Genomic DNA, 26,200 nt, shown 5'->3' on the forward strand with positions numbered 1-26,200 from the left:
AGGATGTTTTTACGAGGCTATTTTGAAGTTTATGAGTACAACCTGGCGCTGACTTTGCTCTTCCCAAGGGCTTCCATCTGAGATGGTGGAAATGCCCCTTGTGATGGATAATAATGATGGCTAAAGAGGCTGCAAGCCCCCAAGACCTCCTCACTCAGTCGTTTTCTCCTCTGGCAGGTCTTCCATGAGCTTCTCCCGCTCAAACCTGGCACCCTTCTTGTCTTACAGGACGTGGGCTCTCTCTCATGCCTTGTCTCGCTCTTCTCCCCTCCTGAAACCTTCTCCTGAAGGATGGCAGCCGCCTCTTTCCGCTACGGCCTGACCATCACGGGGGCCGTGCTGCTGGTGACAGGGACACTGTGCTTTGCCTGGTGGAGTGATGGGGAGGTGGGCTCCGGCAGCGGGGCTCGCCTCCTGCCTCCCCGGGAAGCCGAGGCCGTCCCCAGCTCCTCCTCCTCCAGCGCCCTGCTCCGCTCCGTCAGCTTCTTCTGCTGCGGCATCGGCGGCATCCTCCTCATCTTCGGCCTCCTCTGGTCCGTCAAGGCCAACGCCAGGGTGGTGTCCCGGCGCTACCAGTACCATTTCCCCAGGGACCTGCAGTACTTCACGGCGGAGCCTCCGGAGAAGTGGAACTGCAGGTGGGAGCCTCGTCCTCGCCTGGGTGGGCAGAGGTGGAGGGTGGGTCTGGCTGTCCCTGATCTTAAACCTGCTCCCAGCCTTGCTGGCTGGTGAACTCACAGGAGCAGCAACACTGCTCTGTGCTCTTCTCCTGCTCCCCGAGCAGATGCTCCTGCTCATTAATGTCAACCCAAGCCCCCACAGTCCCCTCCCTGCCCACCCCCCTCCGTGCCCATGCTGGCTGCATCCAGCTCTCCTTGCCCTGCAGGGCCATCCTGTGCTGAGGGACACATCTCCTTATCAGGGCCACCAAGCAGAAGAATACATTGGTTTTCTGGCAGAAGGTTTGGATGTGGGGGTGGGGAGGGGTCACTCAGAGCTCCAGTCTTGGTCTCCCAGGTCTGCAACGCTCTGTAAGGATGAGAGTGTTTATAACATCTTTAATGGAATCAAAATCTTTCTTACAAAGGAATTAAATGGGAAAAAAAACAAACCTGTAAATAATCCTTGGAATGGCATCAAGGTAGGAATGTAGGCATAAGATCCTTTATGAAGCCCATTTCAGGGTATAGAAAGACTCCTTGCCATGCCCTGAACACCACTGTTGCTTTTCAGATTCCCTGAATCTTCCAGTGTGAGCCTGAGATTTACTCCCACTTCTTCATTTAAAAGATTTTTGATCAAAAGGGTATTTTTTTCCCCTGGAAACTGCTATAGAGGCAGAGCCAGCCGACCCTTCCCAGCACTGCTTTATGGGGTCACAGCAAAGATCTTGGCTCCAGCATAAATTGGGCTCTGGGGAAAAGCAGCACTAAAAGAAATTCTTAAGAACATTAGACCATAAAAACACAGTTGGAGTGGGAGGCACGTTCCTGGTTCTCCAGGGGTTTCAGTGCCCATCTGGATATCTGTGAACCTGTGAGCTGGTCTGGGTATCTGAGGGAAGGTTCCTTGTCCCAGGGAGGGACTTTGCTGTGTCCCTGTGGGGACTGTCCCTTTCCCTGAGCTCCCAACTCCCCTGCTGGATGGGATGCAGCACCCTGCAAGTGCTGGTGGTGCAGCAGCTCCTCCAGCCCCAGCAAAGCATCCTGTGCTGGGATAAATCCCCCCCTCCACATTTCCAAGTCAGCATTCCTGTGCAAACTGAGGCTGTTTGGCAAAATCCCTGGCAGAGAAGCCTGGGGCGGTCTGTCTGGGACAGAGATCTGCCAAGTTCAGGATGGAGGCATCCCTGTGGAGCACATGGCTTTTCCTTTGGACCAGCTATGCCCTCCCATGCCTGCTGCCTCCCCAGCACACTGGGCTGGGTTACATCTGCAGTGATGAGTTGCTTTCACAGCAACCCCAGCTGTGGACTGCACCATTCTGTAGGGTGCCAAGCAAGGCAAAGGTTGTCAGAGGTTTGCCCTGTACACAAGCTGTGTTTGCTCAGGAAAACTCTGCTGGAAGTGGCACCAGGCTTGGCCAGTGCAGGGAGGGCTCTGGCTGACATGGGAGTGGGGTGTGACCATGGTGACCTGGGGTGCCTGGTGCTTGTCCAGGTTCTTGTGCCAAACTGCTCCCTCCGCTGTCGGCAGCCTCTGTTCTTCAGGGGGTGAATTAGGGGTTAGGCATGACGAGGATGCTCTTCTGCCCATGGGACCCTCTTGCAAAACCTCATGGATGCCAGGAAACAGCTGACATAGTCACCTCTGGACATGACACTTCAGCAAAACCTGCCCATGTGCTGTCCCCAGTACACACATTAACTGTGCTCAGGGATGCTCCAGCTAATGGGGTGCTGTGATACTCCAGCTGGGTGCTGGGATGCCCCAGTTGGCTGCTGGGACGCTCCAGTTGTGTGTTGGGATGCTCCAGTTGGCTGCTGGGATGCTCCAGTTGGGTGCTGGGATGCCGCAGCCGGGTGCTGGGATGTTGATGGTGTGCGCTGCTGGGTTTCTTCCTCTTCCCTCGCAGCACCTGGGACGCCAGTGCCATCCCCACCTATGAAGAAGCCCTGAGCTGCAGACCTGCCCACGGTGCCCCGGCTTATGTGCAGCCTCCGGGGAGGAAGGAGGAGCTCACGCCGCCCCTGTACCGCTACCTGGAGGAGGACGAGAGCTGGCAGGGCGGCCGCCGGCGCAGCTCCTCCGACAGCGCCTTGTTCCGCCCCAGCCCGTCCTGGCTGGACACGCCACAGCCCGAGGAGCCGCAGGCGACGCCTCCCCCCAGCTATGAGAACATCACCTCTGAGCTGGGGCTGCCCGGGCCGGGACTCTGCGGGCGGCTGCCCAGTCCCCCAGCTTTAAACTGAGCCTCTTCACCGCGGGGTGAGAGGAGGGCGGGCGAGGAGTGGGAAGGGCAGCCTGGCTCTCTCCTGGCTGTCCGAGCCGTGTGTTGGGAATGTGGGTCCTGCGGGCCGTGTGTCCAGAGCGTCGAGGTAACTGGCATGTTTGAAAGCTTTCGTATTTTTAATAAAACCATTCCTGGTATCAGAGGCTTTGCATTCCCTGCTCTGCCTACCCTGGGGAGCTCCTGTCAAGCTGGGGGCTGCACACTCAATAATAAATATGCAGCAACAAGACCGAGTAATCTGGCCAGAGAAAGGAAAACCCAGCTCTGTCTGCACCATTCGCTTCTCAGCCTTTGTAATGCCCCTTGCAGCCCTGTCTCCATCCCTTCCACCTTGCTTCCCTAAATGAGGCTCCCCACGCCTCACTTCATCTGGTGTTAGAGATGCTCAGTGGGTCGTGCCTGCGGTCGGAGCATCCAAGTGCACTTGGCATTTCAGGCAGCCTCCTAGAAAAGCCATCCTGAGTGGCACAGCCCCCTCCCTCCTTGCCCTCCACGGATGGATGTGCAGCCTTGCCCAGAGGAAAGGCCAGCTGTGGCAGGGGCTGCTGCTAATCCCTGCATCCCACCAAAATAAAGGGCTGCCCTGGCTCCCCTGTGGCCCTTCAGGACTGCAGAGTGGCTGAGGAACTGCAGCCACATCTAATATACTGTTTATAATATAATTATTTGTCATAAACCAGGTGTATCAAGAGAATAAAATGAGGGAATAAACCAAGGGAATAAAACAAACACTGTCTGGCTGTTGGATGTGTGATGGGAAGGAGACACCTTTTAACACCCCAGATCCAATTTAAGTGTACATAAGGATAATTCGTCTTTACTTTCCCTTGGTGGACCAACCTCACTCCATTATTTTCTGGCTTTAGTTCCTTCTTCATAACCCACTTGCTGCCCATCAAGGCAGTCTTAGCACTCATCCAGAGCAAGGCAAGGTCTGTTCCAAATCCCCCGGCCTCCAAAAAGATCCCAGAGCACTCCCTCTTTTCCTGTTGCAGTCCTGCAGCCCTTGAGAACATACTGGACTCCGGCATCCCCCTTATCTGGGGCTGTGCCAGCTCTGAGTTATGACCAAATCCAGCTCCAGCGCCCAGGGCTGGGAAAATCCCAACAGCACCAGCTGATCTCTGGGTCCCCATCCCTGCAGCCGTGCTTCCCTCTCCCTCCCTGTCCCTTCCCCAGGCGTGGGGTCCAGCTCAGTGTGCCTGCAGGGAAGGTTACCCGGACACGGACACGTGCAGGGTGGCTCCACTGGAGTGTGAACGGCGGGGCAGTGTTTGCATTCATTACAAACCCATTAAAAACTGGCTGGCTCAGCCCTGGGCAGGACCAGCTCAACGTTCAGCTGATCCTCAGCTCCTGGCAGACTCTGGAGAGAGAAACCACTCCTTGTTTTACGCTGCAGGTGTGCTCAGCAGGCAGCAGCCGCCAGTGAAGGGGCTTCCCAAAATCTCTGCTCCAGCTTCTCCCAGCTGGAACCCATGGCGGAGGAGAAGACCTTCCGCTACGGGTTCATCATCTTGGGTTTCTTCCTGGTGATGGTGGGGATGTTCATCATGAGCGTGGAAAAGCCTCAGTACTACATCACCTTCTGTGTCCTGGGTGTCCTGCTCATAGCCGTGGGCATCACATGGAGCATGTGCCAGTGCTACCCAAAGGTAGGATCCTTCCTGCTGCTGAGCTCTTTGGGGAGCCCCAGGGCTCAGCTGGGTTTTTGAGGGGCTTTGGCTGCCATGGATCTGCAGCTTCAGGCTGTGCCTCAGTTCCCCCAAGGGAAGCCAGCTGCAGCAATCTGGAGGAGGAATTGTTGTTTTGGGAGGTTTATGCCCTGCTGATGCCTGCAGGATGTGCCCCATCTCCTTCGCTCCCTGCACATCCCCTGAGCCTGGGGCTTTGCTTTCAAACAGGCAGCAGAAAATGATACCAAGGAAGTAAACTTGTGTTCATCTCTCCCATGCAGCCCCTTCCTTGGGGTCCAGGGCTTGGCAGGCTCCCAGGACTTCCAGGAAGGGACTGTTGTGGCCATGGAGGTCAGAGGGTCCCAGTCCCCCTGAGCCAGCCCTCACCTGCCAGTCTCCTTGGCAGAGGGCAGTGCCAGCACTGGGAGCAGCCACACGTCCCTCTCCTGGGAAACGGGTCTGGCAGAAAAGGGATTTTTCCAAGGAGAGGGCATCTGTAGAACTGATCTGGGCACTGCTGGATGGTCTGTCAACAACCTGGCTGCCCTCCAAAATGTGGGGGAGCCACCTCAGGATCCAGGATCAGCTGGGACCTCTGAAAGCAGCTGTGTTCTCTGGGACTGGGGTGAAGCAGGAACCAGCTCCCCTCACAGCTGAGCTCAGGAGGGAGATGTGGCTCGGCCACTGTGCTCGAGGTTCAAGGATCGGACACCCTCGGTGTGGTCCCTGGCCACTGACCTCCTGTGTGGGCCTTGGGACTCCCTCTGGGCTGGGGACATGTGTGACTCCATAGGGGGAAAGGCACTGAGAGCAGGGCAATGCTGAATTCATTCATTCCTTACTGATTCCCTCAAAAAAGTCATTTCCAAGGAAAAATCTAAATATGGTGGGAAAAGACCTTAAACCCAGCTGAAGGGACACTTTGTCCCTTTTCCCACTCTGAGGGCTGAGGATCCCTGTGATGCCCAGCACAGCCCCTGGGCTCTGCCTCTCTTTTCCCCCCCAGATAACCTTCATCCCTGCGGACCTCGAGGCCCAGCGGTTCCTGGACCACAAACCCATGGTGCTGCCACGGAAGGACACCAGGTGGGTCCCACAGCAGGGTGATGTGTGTGCCCTGAGGGTGGGGTTGGAGACTGGGGACAACTGCACCTACTGCACACAAAATGCCAAGCAGTGATCAGGCTGGGAAAGGAAAGGGCTGCCTGAGCTCCCCCAGGGCTGAGCCTGAGTGATGCTGGGGGATGCAGAGCATCCAGTGGTGTTCCTGCAGGCATCCCCTGGCTCTGCTGCTGATGTGGGCAGTGACATGACCTTGGTGGCCTCTGAAGCCACTCCCTCAGTTGATGGAGCCCTGTGTGCATGTGTCTGAGCATCTCCCAGCTCCATGGGGTCCAGGTCTGCTCAGCACCCTGTTATCCCTTTGCCTGCAGCTTAATTGCCCCCTGCCCCAACCAAGAGGCCACCAGCACCTATGAGAAGAGCCTGCCATCCTACGAGCAGACACAGAGGCAAGTGGTCAGCTCAGCTCCACTCCCACTCCCACCCATGGAACAGCCCAGACCCCGCAGCTGCTCCCAGTCAGCCATGCAGGCCAAAGCAGAGGTCCACCGTGAGCTGGGGGGTGCTGGACAACCCCTCCAGGACCTGGCACCTTGCCTGGAAACAGCAGCAGGCAGCTGGTATGTGGTGCCTGCAGAATTGGGATGGCATTGGTGGGATGTGGGGTGAAACTATGGGGATCGAGCCCCCAGAATTGGGGGAGGTAGAGGATGTAGAGGGGTTTTCGCTGCTCTAACAGCACTGAGCTTCCACACCCTTGGCCACACTGAAGCCTGGATGGTGTCTCAACCCACAGGGAGTCTCTGAACTAAATTATTTCCCAGGAGGAAATTTGGGCTTTGGTTATAATTTGCATTTTGATGTTTGTGTTTTTGCCTTTTGCTTTAAATTCATTTTATCAATATAAGCAGCATCCCTCACAAGAATAACACCAAAGTTCCTGCTCAGACTTTGATAGAAATGAGATGCCCAGCATGTGACCCTCAAAACAGATGCCACATATGACACCCAAGCATTGGTTTGGGAGGTCCAAAAGTGCTCTGCAGGCGATGGAGGTCACTGTTCAGGCTCAGGGCATAGGACTTGGGCACCTGTCAAAATGTATTTACAGCTGGGATGGGTGCAGTGCTTTCCCATCCCAGCTATAAATTCAGGAAATGCAAGGATGCAAGGACAGCCACTACTTCACCCCACGGGCAGTAGGAACCTGGCAGACGAGTGTCCCCATAAAGGCAGGACCAAGGGCTGGGATAGGGACATCCCAGGGCGCTCCAGCCACCGAACAAAGGGACTGGTGATGCTGCGATGCTGCCTGAGCATCCAGGGGGAACCGCAGCTCCTGCCCAGCCGTGTTTGGTGTAACCCTGTCCCCGCAGCCCCTCCCGGCCAGCCCCGGGGGATGCCCCGCTGGCGTCGCTGCTGGAGGAGATGGACACGCCATCGCTGGAGGGCTCCGTGCCCGGCAGCCCCACGCCACAGAACCGGACCCTGCCCTCCGCTGGCCGCACCCCGAGCAGCTCCCCGGCAGCGGGAGAGCACCCCCGGTCCCCTCGGAAAGGCCATGGGGAGGAGGATGATCTCTACTACGGGCTCCAGGAGGAGCCGGATGCGCTGCTCAAGGAGAGTGATGGCGTTTTTGAGCCTGAAAACTGATTTCCTGCAAAGAATGGCCACTCGGCAGGGACTGGACTCATGGAGGGGACACACAGGTCACAGCCTGGAGGAAAGGCGGCTATCCCCAAAAGTGCAGTGGCCCCAGACTCCTGCCTGTCCCTGTGCCATGCTGCACCCCTTGTGTGCACCCAGCCACTCAGGAGGCTGTCATTTCCCCCAAACCCAAAAGGGGTACACCCAGCTCCTGTATTCAACAGAACATGGGACAAGGCCTCCTTCCCAAAGCCGTTTGGGTGGGCACAGAGAAGATGGGCTGGGCAGGATCTGGGCTAAATCCTGTGTTTGGGAAGGGAAAGGATTGGCTATGCTGTTTGTAACAATATCAGGTTTAGGTAAGTAAAACATGTCAGTGCAGGTGGGTTTTACCAGGCAGAGCTATCCTCAAAGTCTTTTCCCCACTTACCCAAGCTCTGCTGAAATTAAAATTTGATCCTGAGTCTCCTGAAGCAGGCATCTGTCATAACTCCAGGTTGGGAGAGGGGTGATGGAGGGGACAGGTCCTGTTGCGCCCTACCTCTGGCACAAGAACTGACTTCCAGCACTCTTGGGAGCACAGGGAAGAGGACACAGCTGAGCCAAAACCCTGATGATAGCACCTGAGATGGTGGCTGTGCACACTGTCTGCTGAGTCAGTGTCAGCTGCTGCAGGTGGGTTTGCATGTTGGCTCCCACTGCCCTCAAACTTTCTGTGAATAATAAGTGTTTGTTCCAAACCACGTGGATGGGTCTCAGCCTGGTTTGTCACCATGACAGGGACAACACAGGGGCTCTCCACAGCCTGTCTCCAGCACACAGAGATGGCAGTGCTGGTGGGAACCACAACCTTTGGCTGCTTGGGACTGCTGGGATCTGTGAGGCTGAGCCTCTCCAGGGCAGCTGGGTTCGGATCAAAGCCTCAGTGGGTCCAACAGCACAGGGATGCTGAGAGTCCCTTGCTCTGTTCTGGGAAAGCTGGGCTGGATCTGCCTGTGCCTGGCATGGCCCCAGGAGGCTTGGGGGCACATGTCTCCAGCAAATTCCATAGAATCACAGAACTGAGGTGGAATGGAGCTTAAAAATCCTGAAGTTCCAATCCCCCAAGAGCAAAAGTGGGGCAAAGCTGTCCTCCAGCAGCTGAGGGCGAGGGAGCATGAGAACCCTGGAAGGATGCTCCTGTGTTCCCTTGCCACCTAGGGAGTGCTTTGCTTGGTACAGGGCAGGGTGTGCAAGAAAAGGCTGCACCTGAGGCGTGACACCCCTGTGACACTCCTGCACCCTTCACTCACCTTGGTGTCACCAAAGCAGACAGGGAGAAGGGCAGGGAGCACCTACGCACCTTGGTGTGTTTATGGCAAACAGGAGGGTGGGGAATGAAGGCTCCAGTGTTGTCTAAACATTGCCACAGGATCGAGAGATGCTCTACAGGAGGAAGCATTTCCAGATTGCATGTACTCAGCTCCTGCCTGTCCTTCTCAGTACTGGGGGAGTGTGGTGGCTCTGGGAATGCTGTTCAGATGGAACTATGGCTCACTGAGCTTCAGAGGGTGCCCGGGGCAGGATGTCACTCTGTGTCACTGCCCCTATGGAGTGTGGGAATCTGGGAGAGACCCAGTTTTTACCTGTAGAACCACAGAATGTTTGGGCTGGGAAAGGGCCTTAAAGAGAATTATGTTCTAAGTCCCCTGCCATGGGCAGGGACACCTTCCACAGACTAGGCCCTAGACCAGGTTGCTCCAAGGCCTGTCCAACCTGGCCTTGAATGTTTCCAAGGATGAGGCATCACAGCTCCCCTGGGAAAGCTGTGTCAGGGCTTCAAAGTCCCTCCCTGCCCTCCTGTACCCTCTACACTGGAAGGGGCTCTAAGCTTTCTGGAGCCTTCTCTTCTCCAGGCTGAACACTCAGAATTTCCTCACAGAGGAGATTCCTACCTCATGGCTTGGCACTCACTTTCATTGTTGGCAAAATAAATCTGTTTCTCAGAATAATTTCTCTAGGCGGAGGCGGGGGGGGGGGGCGGGGGGGGGTGACATGGAGCCTGGACCCTCTCCCCCATGGAAACTTTCGTAGAGCTGCGTGTGCATCCCCCCATCCCTGGCACAGCATCCTTGAGCGAAGGACTCGGCTCCCGCGCCGGCAGAGGTTAAACATTCTGGGAATCGGGACATTCCTGCATGGCATTAAACACCCGCCAGCAGCCCCGGGTCTGGCTCAGCTTGTGCAGGGGAGGGGGAGACGGCCCGCCCGCCGCCCACGCGTGTCACCCTCCCCAGGGACCCCGAGTGTCACCGTCCCCAGGGACCCCGAGTGTCACCCTCCCCAGGGACCCCGAGTGTCACCGTCCCCAGGGACCCCGAGTGTCACCCTCCCCAGGGACCCCGAGTGTCACCTTCCCCAGGGACCCCATGTCTGGAAGCCGATGGACAGGGGAAGGGGCTGGCAGTGCCACCCACGCGTGTCGCCCACGTGGGACGGGGACAGATCCGACCCCTTGGTGACCCGCGGGGGACAGTGACCTCAGCGCACCAGTGGTGTAGTGGTATCATGCAAGATTCCCATTCTTGCGACCCGGGTTCGATTCCCGGCTGGTGCAAAGCAGCGTTTCCTTTGCCACTTCTGAGGTGCGGCTGTGCAAGGTTCAGATGCTCCCACACCAAGGGGTCTCTCAAAATCCGGACAGGAGGTTTTTTTTTTTACCGCCGGGATGCTCGGCTCAGCGCACCCAGCCCTGTGCCCGCACTTCCCGGAGTCCCGTCTCTCCTCCCGGAGGGACGGCAGCAGGGATCTTGGAACCCTTCCTCCTTGTTGAGGTTTTCTCTGATGCTTCCTCTGCTCTCTAATTCCTTCCCCCTCGACAGGAGCCCTCCTTTTACAGAGACACACACACGCTGGAAACCCCCCAGGGACCCAGGACCGAAGCAGCTCTTCTGTACAAGGTGCAAAATTTAGGCTATTTCTGAATAATTTCTCAGCTTTAAAAAATAGCCTTTCTGCAGATATCCACTCCTGGAGTGTGAGAGCTGGGCCGGATCCCTTCCCAGGCGCTGGGAAGGTTGTTCATGCCAAGACCTCCATGGGTTCCTCAGCACATGGGAATGCACGTGGAACTGGGGGGACCTCTGCCACCCCCGCCTTCCTCTTAGGGCTCCTTCCATCCTTTCCTGGGACACGGATTGTCCCCTGTGCAAAAACGAAGGGAAAGGCTGCAGGGAAAGGGAGACTTGTCCCCCTTGAGATGGGGTCCCCCCGTGCTCAGCTGTCTCAGAAGCCTCCTGAGGCCCCAGTGGTGCGTTGTGGGACTTAGAGGCACTGAGGAAGCTGAGCCAAAAATCAGGAATGAGACTTGTCCTCATGATCAGTGTGCTGAACGCTGACCCCTTCCAGTGACAGCTCTCTGCAGTAGCATGGGTGACAAGCAGGGTCTGCTGTCCCTGCAGTTACCTGAACCAGAGTTCAGGCACCCACTTGAGGTCTCATTAAAAAAAAATCAACATTTTCCATACAAAGTATTCACATCCATATTAAACACACACATCCATATAAACAATGCACGTCCTTATAAAACATACACACCTATATAAAACATTAATGTCCATGGAACCCATACACATAATTATTAAACTTGTTCATCCATTTAAAACATATATGTGCATACAAACCACACAAATCCATATGAAACATATAAATGCATAATCATAATTGCAACATGCACACCCATGTAAAACATATTCATACAAACCATACACATCCACACGAAATACACACGTCTGTATAAAACATGTACGTCCATATAAACATACAACCTCTGAGGAGCTTATAAACAACCAGTCAAAATACAAATATGTTCCGATTTCCCTGAAAAGCCGGGAGCGGGGACGGGGTTTGCCGAAGGTCACTGGGGATGTTGGGCAGTGTGGGATCCCGATGCTGCGGGAGGGCAGAGGTGGGAAGCGGCGTGGAGACCCGGGGGAAAGCGCCGGAAAAAGGGCATTTGCGATGTGTGACGACTCTGTGAAAAATGCCCAAACAGGATTAAAGGATTTCACGGGAATTTATTCGTGGAGCGAGGCAGTAGGAGGCACATTAAAGCTTTCAGCCCTTTTTGAAAACAGTACTTGAGCGGCTGCGCTTTGCTCGCCAGAGCCCCCAGCGATCCGCCGGGACTGGGGGCGAGCAGCGGCCCCATTTGCCCTCTCCCCGAGGCCCCACCGCCCCGCGGCCCCTCCCGCGGCCCCGTTAATGCTTAACCCACCCGGCTGGCCCCGTGGAGCCGGCGGCCGTGGCGTGATCCCCGCCCCGCCGCGCTGAGCACCGGCGAGACGGGCAGAGAGAGCCTCGGCCGCGGGTGAGCTCCGGGGACCTGAGATCCACGGGTGAGCTCCGGGACCTGAGATCCACGGGTGAGCTCCGGGGACCTGAGATCCACGGGTGAGCTGCGGGACCTGAGATCCACGGGTGAGCTCCGGGGACCTGAGATCCACGGGTGAGCTGCGGGACCTGAGATCCACGGGTGAGCTCCGGGGACCTGAGATCCACGGGTGAGCTGCGGGACCTGAGATCCACGGGTGAGCTCCGGGGACCTGAGATCCACGGGTGAGCTGCGGGACCTGAGATCCACGGGTGAGCTCCGGGGACCTGAGATCCGCGGGTGAGCTCCGGGACCTGAGATCCGCGGGTGAGCTCCGGGGACCTGAGATCCCCGGGTGAGCTCCGGGGACCTGAGATCCACGGGTGAGCTCCGGGGATCTGAGATCCGCGGTGAGCTGCGGGACCTGAGATCCACGGGTGAGCTCCGGGACCTGAGATCCACGGGTGAGCTCCGGGATCTGAGATCCGCGGGTGAGCTCCGGGACCTGAGATCCACGGGTGAGCTCCGGGATCTGAGATCCGCGGTGAGCTGCGGGACCTGAGATCCACGGGTGAGCTCCGGGATCTGAGATCCGCGGGTGAGCTCCGGGACCTGAGATCCACGGGTGAGCTCCGGGATCTGAGATCCGCGGTGAGCTGCGGGACCTGAGATCCACGGGTGAGCTCCGGGACCTGAGATCCACGGGTGAGCTCCGGGATCTGAGATCCGCGGGTGAGCTCCGGGACCTGAGATCCACGGGTGAGCTCCGGGACCTGAGATCCCGCCGCCCCTCGACTGCCGCCCCTCGACTCCGGGGGTGCGCTCCGGTCCCGCCGGTGCCATCCTCGGTGCCGAGGGTCCCGGAGGGTTCCGGCGTCTCCCGGCGCTGCCCGTCGGGGCGCGGGTGCGGGATGTCCCCGCGGGCGCTGGAGCTGGCGCTGCTGCTGGCGCTGGCTGAATTGGTTCTGGCCCTGGGGCCGGCCGAGGAGGGGGAAGCCGCCGTCGGAGCCGCCTCTCCGGGACCCGATGCTTTCCATCGCGCCGCCAAGGTGAGGAGCGTGGGGTGGGGGGAAAGCCATGCTCCTGTGTGTGTGTCCCCCGAACCCCACGGTGCTCGTGTCCCCGCAGGCGTCGTGGCGGCTGCCCGGGCGCTACGTGGTGATGCTGCGGGCGGGCAGCGAGGCCGAGCTGCGAGGCACGGCCCGGCGGCTGCAGGCCCGGGCGGCTCGGCGGGGACACCTGGCCGAGCTGCTGCACGTCTTCCATCTCCTGCCCGCCTTCCTAGTGAGGATGAGCAGCGACGTCCTGGACACGGTACGCGGAGTGGAGGACAGGGTCGTGGCAGGGGACAGCAGCTGCGGTGGGCACTGGTGGGAGTGGCAACCCCAGCTTTTGGGGGGAAACAGGAGCTTGGTGTCCTCCCGCAGGCGCTGAAACTGCCGCACGTGAAGTACATTGAGGAGGATGCTTACGTCTTTGCCCAGAGCATTCCCTGGAACCTGGGCAGGATCTTGCCGCTACAGCTCAGCTCAGGCGCCTACAGCCCTCCCAGTAAGCACTGGGGTGTGTGAGCGGGGCGACTCTTTGAGGAAGAGTCAGGTCCTCTCTCCTTAACTTGAAGCATGGGAATATTCCTCTGCTCCATGGTGCTGCAGGTCTGCAGCTGCGTTTTTGGAGCAGCCCAGGTGGCCTGTGCTGACCGTGATGGCAGTTTCCTTTCTCTCCTGCTGCGTCCCTGGCAGATAAAGGTGACCTGGTTGAGATTTACCTGCTGGACACCAGCGTGCAGAGCACCCACCGGGAGATTGAGGGCAAGGTGACTCTGACTGGCTTCGAGAGCATCCCTGAGGAGGATGGCACCCACTTCCACAGGCAGGTGAGTCCTGAGGTGCCACATGCTGCATCCTGGCCAGAGCACCCCCCTACACCCACCAAATTCTGGTCAGGCTCGTGAGGCTTTCCAGGACAAGGGAGACATTTGGCCTGGACCCAAATGCTGGGCAGGATGGGCAACAGGAGCTGCGGTCCTGGGGGATATTGGGACCACCTCAAGGTGGTCTATTTGGAGATACGGCTGAGTCAGGCATGGCCTCTTTCTAGGAAAGTGTTCTAGGGTAGCACGGGTGTGTGTCAGGTAAGAGGGAATCCAGGTGGGAAGGGGTGGGGGGGGGATGTTGTGGGATTACAAACCTGCTCTGATCCAACTGTCTGGGGCATGAAACCACCGTGCCTGTGCCAGGCCAGCAAGTGTGACAGCCACGGGACCCACGTGGCCGGGGTGGTGAGCGGGCGCGACGCCGGCGTGGCCACGGGGGCCAACATCCGCAGCCTCCGGGTGCTGAACTGCCAGGGCAAGGGCACCGTCAGCGGGACCCTCATGGGTGAGTGACCCCGTGTCCCGGAGAGGAGCGGGATCCCTCCCGGAGCTTCCTGAGACGGTGTCTTGTCCCCGCCAGCCCTGGAGTTCGTCAAGAGGACGCTGGAGGCTCAGCCGTACGCTCCGCTGGTGGTGCTGCTGCCTTTGGCCGGCGCCCGCAGCCCCGCGCTGAACGCGGGATGCCGGCGGATGGCACGGATGGGAGCCGTGATGGTGGCGGCTGCCGGCAACTACAAGGACGATGCGTGCCTCTACTCGCCTGCGTCCGAGCCGGAGGTACGGGCTGTGGGGGATCCCTAAAGCTTGGGTGTCACCTCATCCCCTCCAGCGGCGGGGGCCGGGGCTGGGCCATCCCTCCCGTGCTCCCCCGTCACTGTCAGGTCATCACGGTCGGTGCCACCGACAGCGAGGACCACCCTGCCTCCATCGGCACCCTGGGCACCAACTTTGGCCGCTGCGTGGACCTGTTTGCCCCTGGGGACGACATCATCGGCGCCTCCAGCGACTGCAGCACGTGTTTCACAGCGCGGAGCGGGACGTCGCAGGCGGCCGCGCATGTGGCAGGCGAGCTGCGCTTGGAGGGGCGGGGAGAGCCGGCCCTCCCCTTGCTGATGCTGGCACAGGGCTTCAGGCGTGCCTGAGCCGGGGGCATTTTCGTGTTCCACGACGCCCGGGTTTGGTTTGTCTCATTCGGGCGCTGCAGCCTGCACAGCGCTCCCGCACCCCGTGCGTGTGGGCGATGGGCTGCAGAGATGGCTCCTCCCGTGTCCCTGGGGCCGTGCTGCCCACGGGAGAGCTGTGTAGGTGGCTGTGTCCCCTCTGGTTCTCACTGCGGCCTCCCGGGCTCTTGCAGGCATCGCTGCCGTGCTGCTCAGCGCCGAGCCCCAGATGAGCCTGGCCGAGCTCCGGCAGCGCCTCCTGCGCTTCTCCACCAAGAACGTCAGGGACACAGCGTGGTTCCCGGCGGAGCAGCGCCTCCAGACACCCAACAGTGTAGCAGGGCTGCCCGCCCGGCTGCGAGCAGGTGAGGACCTCGCTGCCCGCTGGGTGCCCGGCAGAGCTCTGCCCTTGTGCCGGGGACGGCTGAGCCTGGGTGCAGCCCTTCGCAGGGATGGGCGGAGATGGAGCCTGGTCGGTGCCCTGGGCACGGGGTGACACTGTGGGTGACACAATGAGCGACGCTGTGAATGACACTGTGGGTGACACGATGGGCGACACTGTGGGTGACACTGTTGGTGTCACTGTGGGTCGCGCTGTGGCTGTCACCGGGTGTCACTGTGGGTGTCCCCCGCCGCTGATGCCCCGGCCCCGTTGCAGAGGAGCAGCTGCTCTGCCGCTCGGTGTGGTCGGCGCGCTCAGGGCTCGCCCGGCACTCCTCGGCCGTGGCTCGCTGTGCCAGCACCGAGGAGATGCTCAGCTGCTCCAGCTTCTCCCGCAGCGGCAGCCGGCTGGGGGAGCACATGGAGGTGAGCAGAGCTGCTGCCCCTAGAATGCCCGCTGGCCTCGGAGGGGTGTCCCCAGCCCCTCGGTGACGCTGTGCTGCCCCATCCTCAGGACAAGGACGGGCAGAAGCAGTGCGTGGCCCACAACGCTTTCCGGGGCCAGGGGGTTTTTGCCATCGCCAGGTGCTGCGTCCGGCCCAGGGCTGAGTGCCAGATCAAGGCCAGCTCCCCGGCGGCCGAGGGGGCCGAGTGCTCGTCAGGAGACCACGTGCTGACTGGTAACACCCAACACACGGGGTTACAGACCTTTGAGCCTGATGGACAAGGGTGTTTCTTCCAGAAAAACTCTGGGATTTCGGGGTGAAAGGGTGGGTGTGGTTGCTGGGGGGCAGGGAATGGGCATATGTGCTGGTACGTGGAGGGGGGAAGGTTCAGGGCTCTCTCGGACATCCTTGGCACCAGTGTGTGCACTGGGATGCTGCCATGGCTGCCCTATGCCAATATCCTCTATCCCGTGGGCAGGGTGCAGTTTCCACTCCCCATCTGTGATGCCGGGTGCTGGTGGCAGGCCCGTGGTGGGGCTGGGGAGGGGGCCCAGCCGCTGTGCCAGCAGGACAGAGGTGATGGCACACGCCTTGTGCTGCCCCGCTGCCAGCCTCGAGTGCCAGCTGAAGGAGCACACGGCCCTGGAGCCCGAGGAGAAGGTAGGGATGGGCCATGCTCCTCTGCCTGCTGTTGTCTCTGCCTGTCCCTCTGCCACCCTGATGGGTTTTGAGGTGGCCTCAGCCACGCCCAGTCTTCACTGCTGTCCCCACCTGTAATGGGACACCTCATCCAGCGGGGTGACAGCAGTCACATCACCCTGAACTGTGGGGACATGGGGGACGGACAGGCCCTTTGCTGACCCGTGGATGATGACCTCTCCTCCCCGTCAGGTGACAGTGTCCTGTGACGATGGCTGGACGCTGACGGGCTGTAATGCCCTTTCCCAGAGCCCTGGCTCCATGGGAGCCTACGCCGTGGACAATTCCTGCGTGGCAGCCGCTGTCCCTGGCAGCAGCTCGGCCGCGGCTGTCGCCGTTTGCTGCCGGAGCCGGCAGTAGGGACAGGCTGAGCTGGAGAGGTTCCTGGGGCACAGCAGGGATGGAGGCTTTGCTGGACCACTGTGTCCCTGGCTCGGTGCCTTTCCAGGGTTTCCAGAACAATCCATGCTCTGACATGCAGCTGATGACCTCCGCACTTGGGCTGCTGTGCTGGTGGGGGATGAATTTGTCTTCCCCCGCACACAGTGGAGTCAGGATCCAGGGCCAGCATCCAGGATGGCTTTGCAAGAGCTCTCCAAGCATCCCCCATGCAGCTGGAGCCCTGTCCCACCACTGGAGCCGTCCCAGAATCCTTTCCCTGCCAATGCACTGGGTCTTCTATAAACACCTTGACAGAACAAGCCATGCTGTTGTCATCCAACATAGGAAAAATCCACCACCTTTTTAAAGAAAAAAGTATTGTGAGGATTGCTCCTTCCTTTCCTGGTTAGTTGCTCATTAGTTGTCAGCTAATGCTGCTTAGCACCTGGAAAATCTTAGTTTAGCTATTTTTTGGCAGTTTTATAATTGCCTAGTCGTATTCCTAGGAGACTTCTTTACTTTTGAGTCAAGTGCAGGGGCTGTAGTTTAAACAGCCTGCTTGGTTAATTAGATTTTTATCTGCATTGCTACAGTCAGCTACTGCTTCATTAGTGCTTTTTTGTTGTTAAGTCAAAGTTAATGATCTTCTGGTGTTATGTGTTAACAGTTTCAGGTCTTTCCAGGGCACATAAAACTGTAGGAGGCTGTAATTCCTTAAAAAAAAAACACAATGAAGAAGAAGCTTTCATAGCACCTTAGTTTTTACATTTGTACCATAAATATTTATTTGGAGTTTTATAAATAAACATTTTATAAATGTCTTTTTAAAATAAAATTCACAGACCTGTGCTCTTGTCTGGCTTCATAGACATCCCCGTGGGGAACTGGTCTGGAAGAGGGAAGGGGGACCCATCCAGCAGCTCCCCCAAAGAGCTCTGCTCTTGATCAGATGTGACTCTGATCCCTGCCTGGGATCCAAGGTGCTCCTAGATGACAACTGGCACCTTTGGAAGTTGGCACAGACAGCACAGGCACCCTTGCCCACAGCTGGGCTGTGCTCTGGGACTGTGTTGTCCACACAAAAGAGCAGAAGTTTGTTTTAACAACAGTGGTGCAGGGCAAGAGCTTCCAGTTATGGAAAGAAAACATAATCCGGCTTTGGGAATGTGCCCTTGAACCTGGTTCCTTCACTTGGGAAGGGCTGGACCCCCTGGAAGGAGACAAAGCTTGGCTCAGAGAGATGCCAACAGCACAGAGAGGCTGAGAAGCACCAGAAGCCACCAAAGCTAGGTCTCACTTTTCTCTCAGTCTTTAGCAGCCTCCTGGTACTACAATATATAATTTTTTTGTGGTGTTATCTGAGGATAGATTTAAAAAAATGCAGTTTAATAGCACAAGCTCCAGGTTAACCTGTCAGACTTGGCTGGGTTGGGTGTTTTTCCTCATCCAAAAGCCCCCTGCAGCTCTGTTACTGCAGCTTTAATTGGCAAAAGAAGACAAATCCAGCACAAAACGCCACTTTTGGAAGTTTGAAACTAATTCCACCTTGTTACCTAAAGCTGGCAAAAGCCCAACCCTAATCTAAACATGTAATTATATAACATGGACATAATTACACCCCGTAATTTCATCAGCTGGAACCTGAGTTTTGCACAAAGAGGCAGAAAAGAAAAAGAGATCTCAGCCTGATAGATCCTGGACAGCTCTGACACCCAGGGTGATTTTTTCAGCAGACTCCTTGGGCTGTCACCTCTCAAAACACACATCAGGATTTCAGCTCTGCTGCCTTCCCTGTGAGAGGGGAGGATCCAGCACAAGATGTGAGCATGTTTCACACCTGATAAGCCAGACAGAGCTTCTCCAGGTCAGTCTGAGCCTTTATAAGCTCGGTGGAAGGAAACAATATTAAAAGATTAGCCCTTGCTTTGTGCCTTGTACGTGGGTAGGCGGAAAAGCTCTCACATTCAGGAGAGCAGGGCTCATCCCAGGGATGCTGAGCCCAGTCCTGGCAGCGGTTTGCAATGCCCAGTCTATGCTTGCAGGACCACCATATGCTCTCCCAGGAAAGCAGAGGCTGGGTCAGGCTGGAAAAGTGAAAGTCCTTATCCTCAGACCAGGGGACAAAGGCAGAGTGGGGAGAGCAGCCCTGGCTGCAGCTCCTGGTTCCCAAGTAAGCGAGAAATGGAGCACCAGCTCCGTGTGCACCTCTCTGCCCCTTGCCCCTGTGGGAGACAGGAGGAATTCACGCCCAGCTCACCCACAAACCTCGGACCTGACACACAAAATCCGCTCTAATCCGCCCCTGTGAGCGTGGCCAGGGTAAAGCACTCTGCTGAGGTCAGAAGCTGCACAGAGGTACAGATGTGACACAGCTTTGTGCTGTGGCATAAGGATATACAGCAGGGCAGCTCCAGGGCCACTCAGCTGCTTCCACTGACTCCGGACAGGAGCCAAAATAACAATCAGGCCATCCTTGAGGAGCTCAGCATCCGCAGGGCTGGCCCAGGGAGGTTCAGGGTAAGAGGATCAACAAGACAAGAGCGTAGCAGTGCATGTGCACAGTCTAAAGATTACACTAGTTTTCTGTGAAAGGAATAACTTTATTCCATTGACCAGGAATCCCAAGACTGTTCATCAAGACTGCCTATTTTTCCAGTGCCAAATGTCTACGCATTAATCGGACAATATCGCCCCGAGTGCTCACAGGCAGGCTGTGGCTGCTCTTCACTGAACATTTTGTAAGCTGTATAAAAACATTTTCATCCAAAAAGATTGGCAGTAAAAATTACAACATATAAATGCATCACAATTTACACAAAAACTATTTTTTTTTGATTTTTTTTTGTTGAACTCTATTTTCCAAAAAAATAATCTTCAGCAGGTTCAAATGACAGCAGCTGGAAACAAAAATAAGTGACCAAGTATAATCTTATTGCAAATTATAACCACTGACTTTGTACAAGCATGAGCAGAACCGTGAAAAAGTTTGTATTGGTTTCAAGTATACAGTGGTGATGAAGCCATCCTGATGGAATTCCCACCAATGCTTCCCTGGGCCTGCAGCTATTGAGGATGTTGTTTCCATAGGAAATAACAGGAACCTGAAGTGACAAGTGGTGCCAACCCATAGAACATGACCAGTTCCTCCCATCACCATCACCACTGTATACTGACTCCTTGGGAAGATTCATGACCCATTACCAAAGCATTTGGGGGTGGGGGAAGGAAGGAAGGAAGGGGGTGTCTGTAAGAAATGATTAGTTCAAAATTAATTTCAAACGTGTCACATTTAAAATGTCCCAGCACATCATCAGAAACATTTATAAAATGCTAACTCTGCCGTGTGTCTATGAAGACATTGTTTGGAAAAGGAAAGTGAGAGATTGACTACGGTGCCCCCCTGCAATCTGTGATGCTGGCTCTCCTACCCCACAATAAGTTATAAAGCTGTACAGCTGACATCACATCCCATGGTTACTTCCAACAGTGAAATGACTGGTTACTTTCAATATTAGTGCACAACAGTGAAAAGCTGTCTGCTGCTCCGTGTTTTGGCAGCAGTGTGTGAAAAGAAACAAAAAAAGGCACTTTTTGGCTGGTTGTGCCTTTAACTTGGCAAATTTGTCTATTTTGGAGGTACCCAGGCACTCCTTAAGATGTCCCCCGTTTCTGTGCATGTTTGTTTATATAATTTTTTTAAAGTAAGGCAGAATCCATAAATAAAGGCAAAAAGCAGTGCAGAAAATGTGACAAACACAAAATGTACAAAAGATGAAGTTAGTTGGCACAAAAGAAGCTTGAATCCAGAGCCAGAAATCACTGAACTGCACTTGACATAGAAAACAAAACTGTGCTCAAATCATCCCAACTGGTTTCCAGTTATTTGTGAGCAAATTAAAAGAGCTGTGATCTTTTAAACGTTGCCTGGTCAAGTGAAAACAGAAAGCCAATTCTTTCTTTCCGTGTGTTAAAATTGCTATAAAATCTGCACAACAGTGTTCCCAGCTCACTCAAGGAATTATTCATCATATACAACCAATACCAACTTTCTCAGTAATTTCAAAGCGTAAGCAAGTGATTGCAGATTCATGACTGAGACTACATTTTATTCAATATGTCTCCAAAGGTTTAAAAAATTTAATGAGTAAAACTGCAACAGAATTCCTTCTTAAAGTGCTTTTTTTCTTTTAAACTACTCATTAACTTTTTTTTTTTTTTTAATTCACCAACATCCTTCAATAATAAATGCTTGCATACCTAGAGAACAAAGCTTTTCTTTTACTGCCCTTCCCAGTTCTCTGAAGGGTTTTTGGAAAGATACTGGGAAAGATGACTCATTCCACAACTTCTTTACCAAATCATTCTCTAAGGAATCACTCTTCTTACAGAGAATCCTGCTGATCTTTCTCATCACAAGCTTTACAAATTAGCAGGGAGACATATTAAATACAGAAGTCCTTAATGTAAACCCATTCTTTAACTAATATTTTACAATGAAATGTAAGTAATCACACATCTTTACAGAAATTTGAATATTCCTATTCAATATTATCAGAAAGATTAAAAATTTGCCCTCCATACATAAGGGCAGTCTGTTTCTTTTTTTTTTTCCTGTATAAAAACCAAATGAATTTTTTTTGCAGCATCACAGAAAAGCAACAGTTTTACATTCACTCATTTAATGTTCACATAAAACTTCAACCACTAGCGTTTGTGTATTTGATAAAATCTTCTTGACAAACTTGGTTTCGGTGTTTTGGACTGTCACAAGCTACTGCAGGTGAAGATGCAGTTTTCTAGAGCATTTGTTGATCTGAAGCCTTCATGGCTAGAAAATGCTTTTATCTTTCAGGGAAACAACCTCCTCCAGCATCTCCTCTGGTCCTGTAAAGCCACTGCTCCCCCAGACTTCCAATGGCATAAGCAACACGACTCCAGCTCCAGCAGGTACCAGGCACTGAATGTTTGAGTTGGGTCTTGTGTTCACAGGGATCTCCTCTAAGGGTCAACATCATCAAGGTCACTTTTAGGCTCCCCAATCATCATAGGAGACTCTGAGCCCTTCCAAACACACAAAGGATGGGGAGAGAAGGACACAGTCACTTTTGTAAGATGCACAGTTGTTTTGTGTATGGTCAGTGATGGTTCTGACCCGAGCCCCAGGGACCAGCTGCCCCACAGAGCCACACACCAGAGGGTAAATCTGCCCTTATTTTACCTGCTGCAGGTGCCTCTCTCCATTCTCATTGGCAGGACTGCTTTCTGACCCATTGCTGCTTCCAGACTGATCCTTCTCATTCAGCAGGGCTGTGGCATAGGCCAGAGTGTCCTGAGGTGGAGATGGTCCAAGAGAGTGTCAGGGGTCATGGTTCCCTTCATTTCACAATCATTATTTTAAATTTTTTTTATTGTTTTATTACTATTGTTTTAAAACAGCAATAGCAGCTGTAGTGAGACAGCTGAGTCACCACAGGTAGTTATGATTATTCATTAATATCACTCAAGGGTTAATTTTTTTCAGGGTCTGAGCTTCTGAAGGAAAAACAGCCTGATGTGCAGAGAAATATCACAGAATCATTAAGGTTGGAAAAGACCTTTTAAGACTATTAAGTCCAACTGCCAAACCAGTACCACCACTATGTTCAAGTTCATGGCCTCAAGTGCAGTGTACACATGTTTTTTAACACTTCCAGGGATGGTGACTAAAGCTGCCAAACCCAAAGATGCTTCCAAGAAAAGAAGCAAGCAAGTTTAACATCCTCTGCCAGGACTGACACATACCTGTGCTGAAATAGTGCGCTGGAAGGTTTTTGCAGTGGATGTCTCATTGGACACGTTACTCTGGGGAGCCCAGTAATGTTCAGACATCTGTATAAAAAGCCAAGAAAGCTATAAATTTGCCATTTGATTTTAACTTATGTAAAGCCTCAGCCACTTGTGATGGTGGGTGAACTAAGACTGGAACAAGCTTCCTGAATCCTCTGGAAGTGAGCTGGAGACCTGGGGCACAGACACTTTAAATGCAGCCACACAAGTTCTTGTCCCTCAGCTGAAAACCAGCAACCAATTTCTGCTGAGCTCCAAGTTTCCAAAGTGCCCTTGGGTATTTATGGAAGATACATTGGTCAAACTATGTTGAGTTTAGAGGGAAGAACAAACACTACACGTGTGGGAAGAAAAGCTGTATCAGTCAACAGCTGTGCTTTGTGCAAAGCTGTGATGATTCTGTAAGGAATCCAGTCCTTTAAACATTCTCCTGCATCAACACACAGGCTTTGGAAAACTTTTTTTAAAAGAAACTGAAGCCTTCCAACATGAATACAGTGGCACTGAAAGCTTCCCACATAGCAAAGAATAATCACTGCAACCATTCACGCTTGGTTTTATTCACTGCAAATACATTTATGCCTGAAACACGTGGGGGGTTACTGAAGTTCTGGCATTGCATCAGATTTAGCTGCATCCAAGTAGTCCTTGTAAAAAATGAAGAAGCTTGTATTTTGTCTTTAGAGTCATCTCAGAGAACCATGCAGAGGATGGAGATTATCCGTCCATGATTATTGTTGTAAACAAGTGACAATTTCCCTGTTACACCCAAATTACCTTTTTCTGTAGCCACTGTACAGCCCAACTCCAGTGGTGTGAATTCTCCTTGAAGTAATCTTTTGCAGTAGGACATCTTGGGAATTGAAATTATATTCATTAGTCAGGAACAAGACATTGTGGCCAACACACACACAAAAAATTACGACTCCTCTCTCTTTGCACTGCTGCCCTCTGTGTGCACTGTTATCACTGCAAACTCACTTCAACTCTGCAACCCTGTGGTTAATTGAATTAGCAAGAGCAATAATGCATAGTAAAACTTATTCAAAGCAGTCGACCCAACAAAGTTCATATATTTCAGAATTATGCTTTACTGGGACATATGCCAAGTTCTAAACAAAGAGTATTTAAGAATTGTAACATTTCAAAAATCTGGAGTAGTTTCCCTGTGTTTATCTGGTTTTAATGTCAGACTCTTGCTCTGTAGAATAACCTTTTTCTTTATAAACACCAATTACCATTTGTTACCTGAGAAATCCCTTCAGGTACCAACCAGTAAAGATTTCACTTGATACTGGCACGTGTACTACCAAGACCTTACACCAGTAACAAAGGATAAAACTGATTCAAAAATAGGAGTGGGAGGCTTTATAACAATCACAGAGGGACCTAAAGCAGGGATCTGAAACTCTGAAACCTTCATTACTCACTTCTGAGCCAGAGTAACCAGGAACTTGACACACTGGTAGCAACGGCTGCTGTCCACGTGGTTGCTGTGGTGCATCAAGGCTGTGGGGAGAAACACATGGATTAGAAACCACAACCCAGATTTCCATGTACTAGCCAGTCTGGAAACAAAGATGAAGCTAAAATTTTAAGTTAGGGAATAGATTTTGTTTCTACAGATGTTAGCATGAGTATTTATGTTGAACACACTGCTGTAAATGCTGGCAGTCTTGAGTACTTCCACAACTCTACTGGATTAAAAATAGAACTGCTGCATTTTCACTTTGATCTTTCAAATGCAGTACCTGAATTTTAAACAGCCTTAATGCAGTTATTCTTCCCCTATAATCCATTCTATATTAGATAATCACTATGGTTACATTTGTCTGAAGGAAAAAAAAAAATGTCTGAAACCCCCATAAATGAACCAGATCACCAGCTTCCACCTGGATCAAAGTTTGCAAAGCCAGAGGAATGTTTAAAGTTTCTCCACATAAACAAGCATAGCAGAATTCAACAGCCATGAAAATGATCCATGAGAGACTCAGGCAAAACCCCAGGACATTCCTACCAGGAAGTTTTCTGTACCATGAATTCCCACCTCTTTAACAAAATTCTTTGAGCAGAAGCACAAAAATTTCCATGGAGCTGCCCCAATCAGATTTGCTACTCAAAAGTTGCTCTGCCCATAGCAGTCAGCAAAGAACACTGTAGTGAAACCTCCAAAGCTGACAAAAATTGTTTGGGAACTGCAAATTGCCAGTTTTAATACTGTTGAAGCAGAGCAGATTATTAAAATTACAGCACTGCTGTACTACAAATTATGCACAAGCATCCTATTAAGGACCACCAAAACCTATTATTTGCTGATTTCCCTTTCCTGGATTAAAACTAGTCCATGTGAGGGATGCTGTTCAATGCTGTTGTGAGGAAACTTCAGGGTAAAACTACAACTTTCACTCCCAAACCTTAGGGCAGTTCTCAAAGCCTTCAACATAAAAATCCAATTGAACACTTGCACTTCTCCTCTACAGAGGAAAAAATGTCATATATTGCTCAAGTTACAGCACAGAATTGGTCCAACTGGGACTAATTTATCCAGAAATTAAAATAATAACTTAGCTATTCTCTTACACTGCTGCATATTTCCTTCTCTGCCATCAGCCATACACGGAAACTACTAAACAGGGGAGCACTGATGAGAGAAATAAAGAACAAAGCTAAATATTCTTTTTCACTAAATCAGAATCCAAAATAACTGAAAGTGAAAGCCACAATCTGAAGCAGCTCCTCACCCAGACAGCCATGAAAGAGCTGCTTGAGCTGCACTAACCCATCAGAGGGGCTCTCTGTGTTACCCCACATTCCATTTACACACCAAAGCTTCTCCTGATGCACATGAAATAAGCTCTCATTACTTGTGGGATTTTTCTGTTGCTTTTGAATGCTTGGTAACTTCACTTCAGTAAAGTTTTGTATCCAATGGAGAGAAAACACTTTGTATGAGCAGCAACAGGTGGGAGGCACCTGTCCCACTGTGAGGCTCTGCTGCAGTTAGCAGGGCAAGCATCATGCTGTGCTGAACCAGCTTCTTTTTTATGGTAATTAGGGTACTGACAAAACAAAAAGACCAGCAGTTTCTTGAGATGTGTAGGAAATAAAAATTAATTTTAAGGTTACAGGATTCAAACAGTTCCTCTATTATGGTAATCAAAGATACTTTTCTTCCCCCCCATTACACATACACCCCGATCTGCCCCTTATTTAAAAAAGTTAGCTCTCTTTCCCAATTAAATTCCTTTCTAGTTTGCTGTCACTACAACATTCAAATGCTTATTTTGGATTTTCTTAGAGCATTTTTGGGGTGACAGTGGCTAAATCAAATGTGTCCAATTTTTTTCCCCTGAGAAGTAGAACAATTTAGGAGGATTAAGAACCAGGAGATGGAGTGAACCACCACCACCACCACAGGGTCAGTAGGAAACAGGAGTGTTCACCCACTGGCTTACTTGCCTATTAATCCATTTTCAGTTTCAAAGGCAAATTTGATGCGCTCTACTTGTAGTGGGTCTTCAATAACCTGTTAGCAAAGAAAAGTATCAACTTATTTGTGTGTGATGCTGTATCTATTCTATGGAATGGTTTTACCCAACCCCACAACCAAAACAAGTAAGACTGTGAAGTTTCATGTCACTGTGTAGACAAACATATGAAAAAGTTGGGATTGCATTGGTAATTTCAACATCTACACGTGACACGAAGGATGTGAACTTTTTCATTACACATGAATACAAAAT

The 26,200-nt window shown here is 53.0% G+C and overlaps 4 protein-coding genes and 1 non-coding gene across 5 annotated transcripts in view; 4 read left to right on the plus strand and 1 right to left on the minus strand.

The window, feature by feature from the left end:
• Positions 1-291: 291 nt before the first annotated feature.
• TMEM61 (transmembrane protein 61) lies at positions 292-2,911 on the plus strand. The gene is made up of 2 exons (XM_062497448.1): positions 292-638; positions 2,575-2,911. Exons 1-2 carry the CDS (start codon positions 292-294, stop codon positions 2,909-2,911), a joined length of 684 nt encoding a protein of 227 aa, XP_062353432.1.
• A 1,519-nt stretch (positions 2,912-4,430) lies between these two features.
• BSND (barttin CLCNK type accessory subunit beta) lies at positions 4,431-7,343 on the plus strand. Its single transcript, XM_062497483.1, has 4 exons — positions 4,431-4,607; positions 5,635-5,714; positions 6,062-6,310; positions 7,067-7,343. Exons 1-4 carry the CDS (start codon positions 4,431-4,433, stop codon positions 7,341-7,343), a joined length of 783 nt encoding a protein of 260 aa, XP_062353467.1.
• A 2,519-nt stretch (positions 7,344-9,862) lies between these two features.
• TRNAG-CCC (transfer RNA glycine (anticodon CCC)) lies at positions 9,863-9,933 on the plus strand. Its single transcript has one exon. It is a non-coding gene; the product is annotated as a tRNA-Gly (tRNA).
• Positions 9,934-12,599: 2,666 nt separating this feature from the next.
• PCSK9 (proprotein convertase subtilisin/kexin type 9) lies at positions 12,600-16,610 on the plus strand. The gene is made up of 12 exons (XM_062497389.1): positions 12,600-12,737; positions 12,817-13,002; positions 13,116-13,239; positions 13,431-13,564; positions 13,928-14,069; positions 14,145-14,341; positions 14,446-14,629; positions 14,919-15,089; positions 15,383-15,531; positions 15,620-15,785; positions 16,030-16,211; positions 16,443-16,610. The coding sequence occupies exons 1-12, from the start codon at positions 12,600-12,602 to the stop codon at positions 16,608-16,610; spliced, it is 1,941 nt and encodes a 646-aa protein (XP_062353373.1).
• A 2,712-nt stretch (positions 16,611-19,322) lies between these two features.
• Positions 19,323-26,200, minus strand: part of USP24 (ubiquitin specific peptidase 24) — a 61,358-nt gene continuing 54,480 nt past the window's right edge. Inside the window, exons 62-67 of the mRNA XM_062497240.1 lie at positions 25,917-25,983; positions 23,888-23,966; positions 23,235-23,310; positions 22,413-22,499; positions 21,850-21,960; positions 19,323-21,692 (exon numbers count right to left, since the gene is read on the minus strand). Of these exons, the coding sequence (XP_062353224.1) occupies positions 21,630-21,692; positions 21,850-21,960; positions 22,413-22,499; positions 23,235-23,310; positions 23,888-23,966; positions 25,917-25,983 (483 nt within the window). The 3' untranslated portion in view covers positions 19,323-21,629. The remainder of the gene's footprint in view (positions 21,693-21,849; positions 21,961-22,412; positions 22,500-23,234; positions 23,311-23,887; positions 23,967-25,916; positions 25,984-26,200) is intronic.

This window comes from Cinclus cinclus, chromosome 8 (assembly GCF_963662255.1).
Source record: "Cinclus cinclus chromosome 8, bCinCin1.1, whole genome shotgun sequence".
In the NCBI taxonomy this organism is placed as follows: Eukaryota; Metazoa; Chordata; class Aves; order Passeriformes; family Cinclidae; genus Cinclus; species Cinclus cinclus.

Bases quoted from the DNA above. Each gene is read 5' to 3' on its own strand.
- TMEM61 (XM_062497448.1), top strand. From the start codon at position 292: ATGGCAGCCGCCTCTTTCCGCTACGGCCTGACCATCACGGGGGCCGTG. The intron at 639-2,574 runs GTGGGAGCCTCG...CTTCCCTCGCAG, and splicing joins CCGGAGAAGTGGAACTGCAG to CACCTGGGACGCCAGTGCCA.
- BSND (XM_062497483.1), top strand. From the start codon at position 4,431: ATGGCGGAGGAGAAGACCTTCCGCTACGGGTTCATCATCTTGGGTTTC. The intron at 4,608-5,634 runs GTAGGATCCTTC...TTTCCCCCCCAG, and splicing joins TGTGCCAGTGCTACCCAAAG to ATAACCTTCATCCCTGCGGA. The intron at 5,715-6,061 runs GTGGGTCCCACA...CTTTGCCTGCAG, and splicing joins CTGCCACGGAAGGACACCAG to CTTAATTGCCCCCTGCCCCA.
- PCSK9 (XM_062497389.1), top strand. From the start codon at position 12,600: ATGTCCCCGCGGGCGCTGGAGCTGGCGCTGCTGCTGGCGCTGGCTGAA. The intron at 14,630-14,918 runs GCGAGCTGCGCT...GGGCTCTTGCAG, and splicing joins GGCGGCCGCGCATGTGGCAG to GCATCGCTGCCGTGCTGCTC. The intron at 15,090-15,382 runs GTGAGGACCTCG...GCCCCGTTGCAG, and splicing joins GCCCGCCCGGCTGCGAGCAG to AGGAGCAGCTGCTCTGCCGC.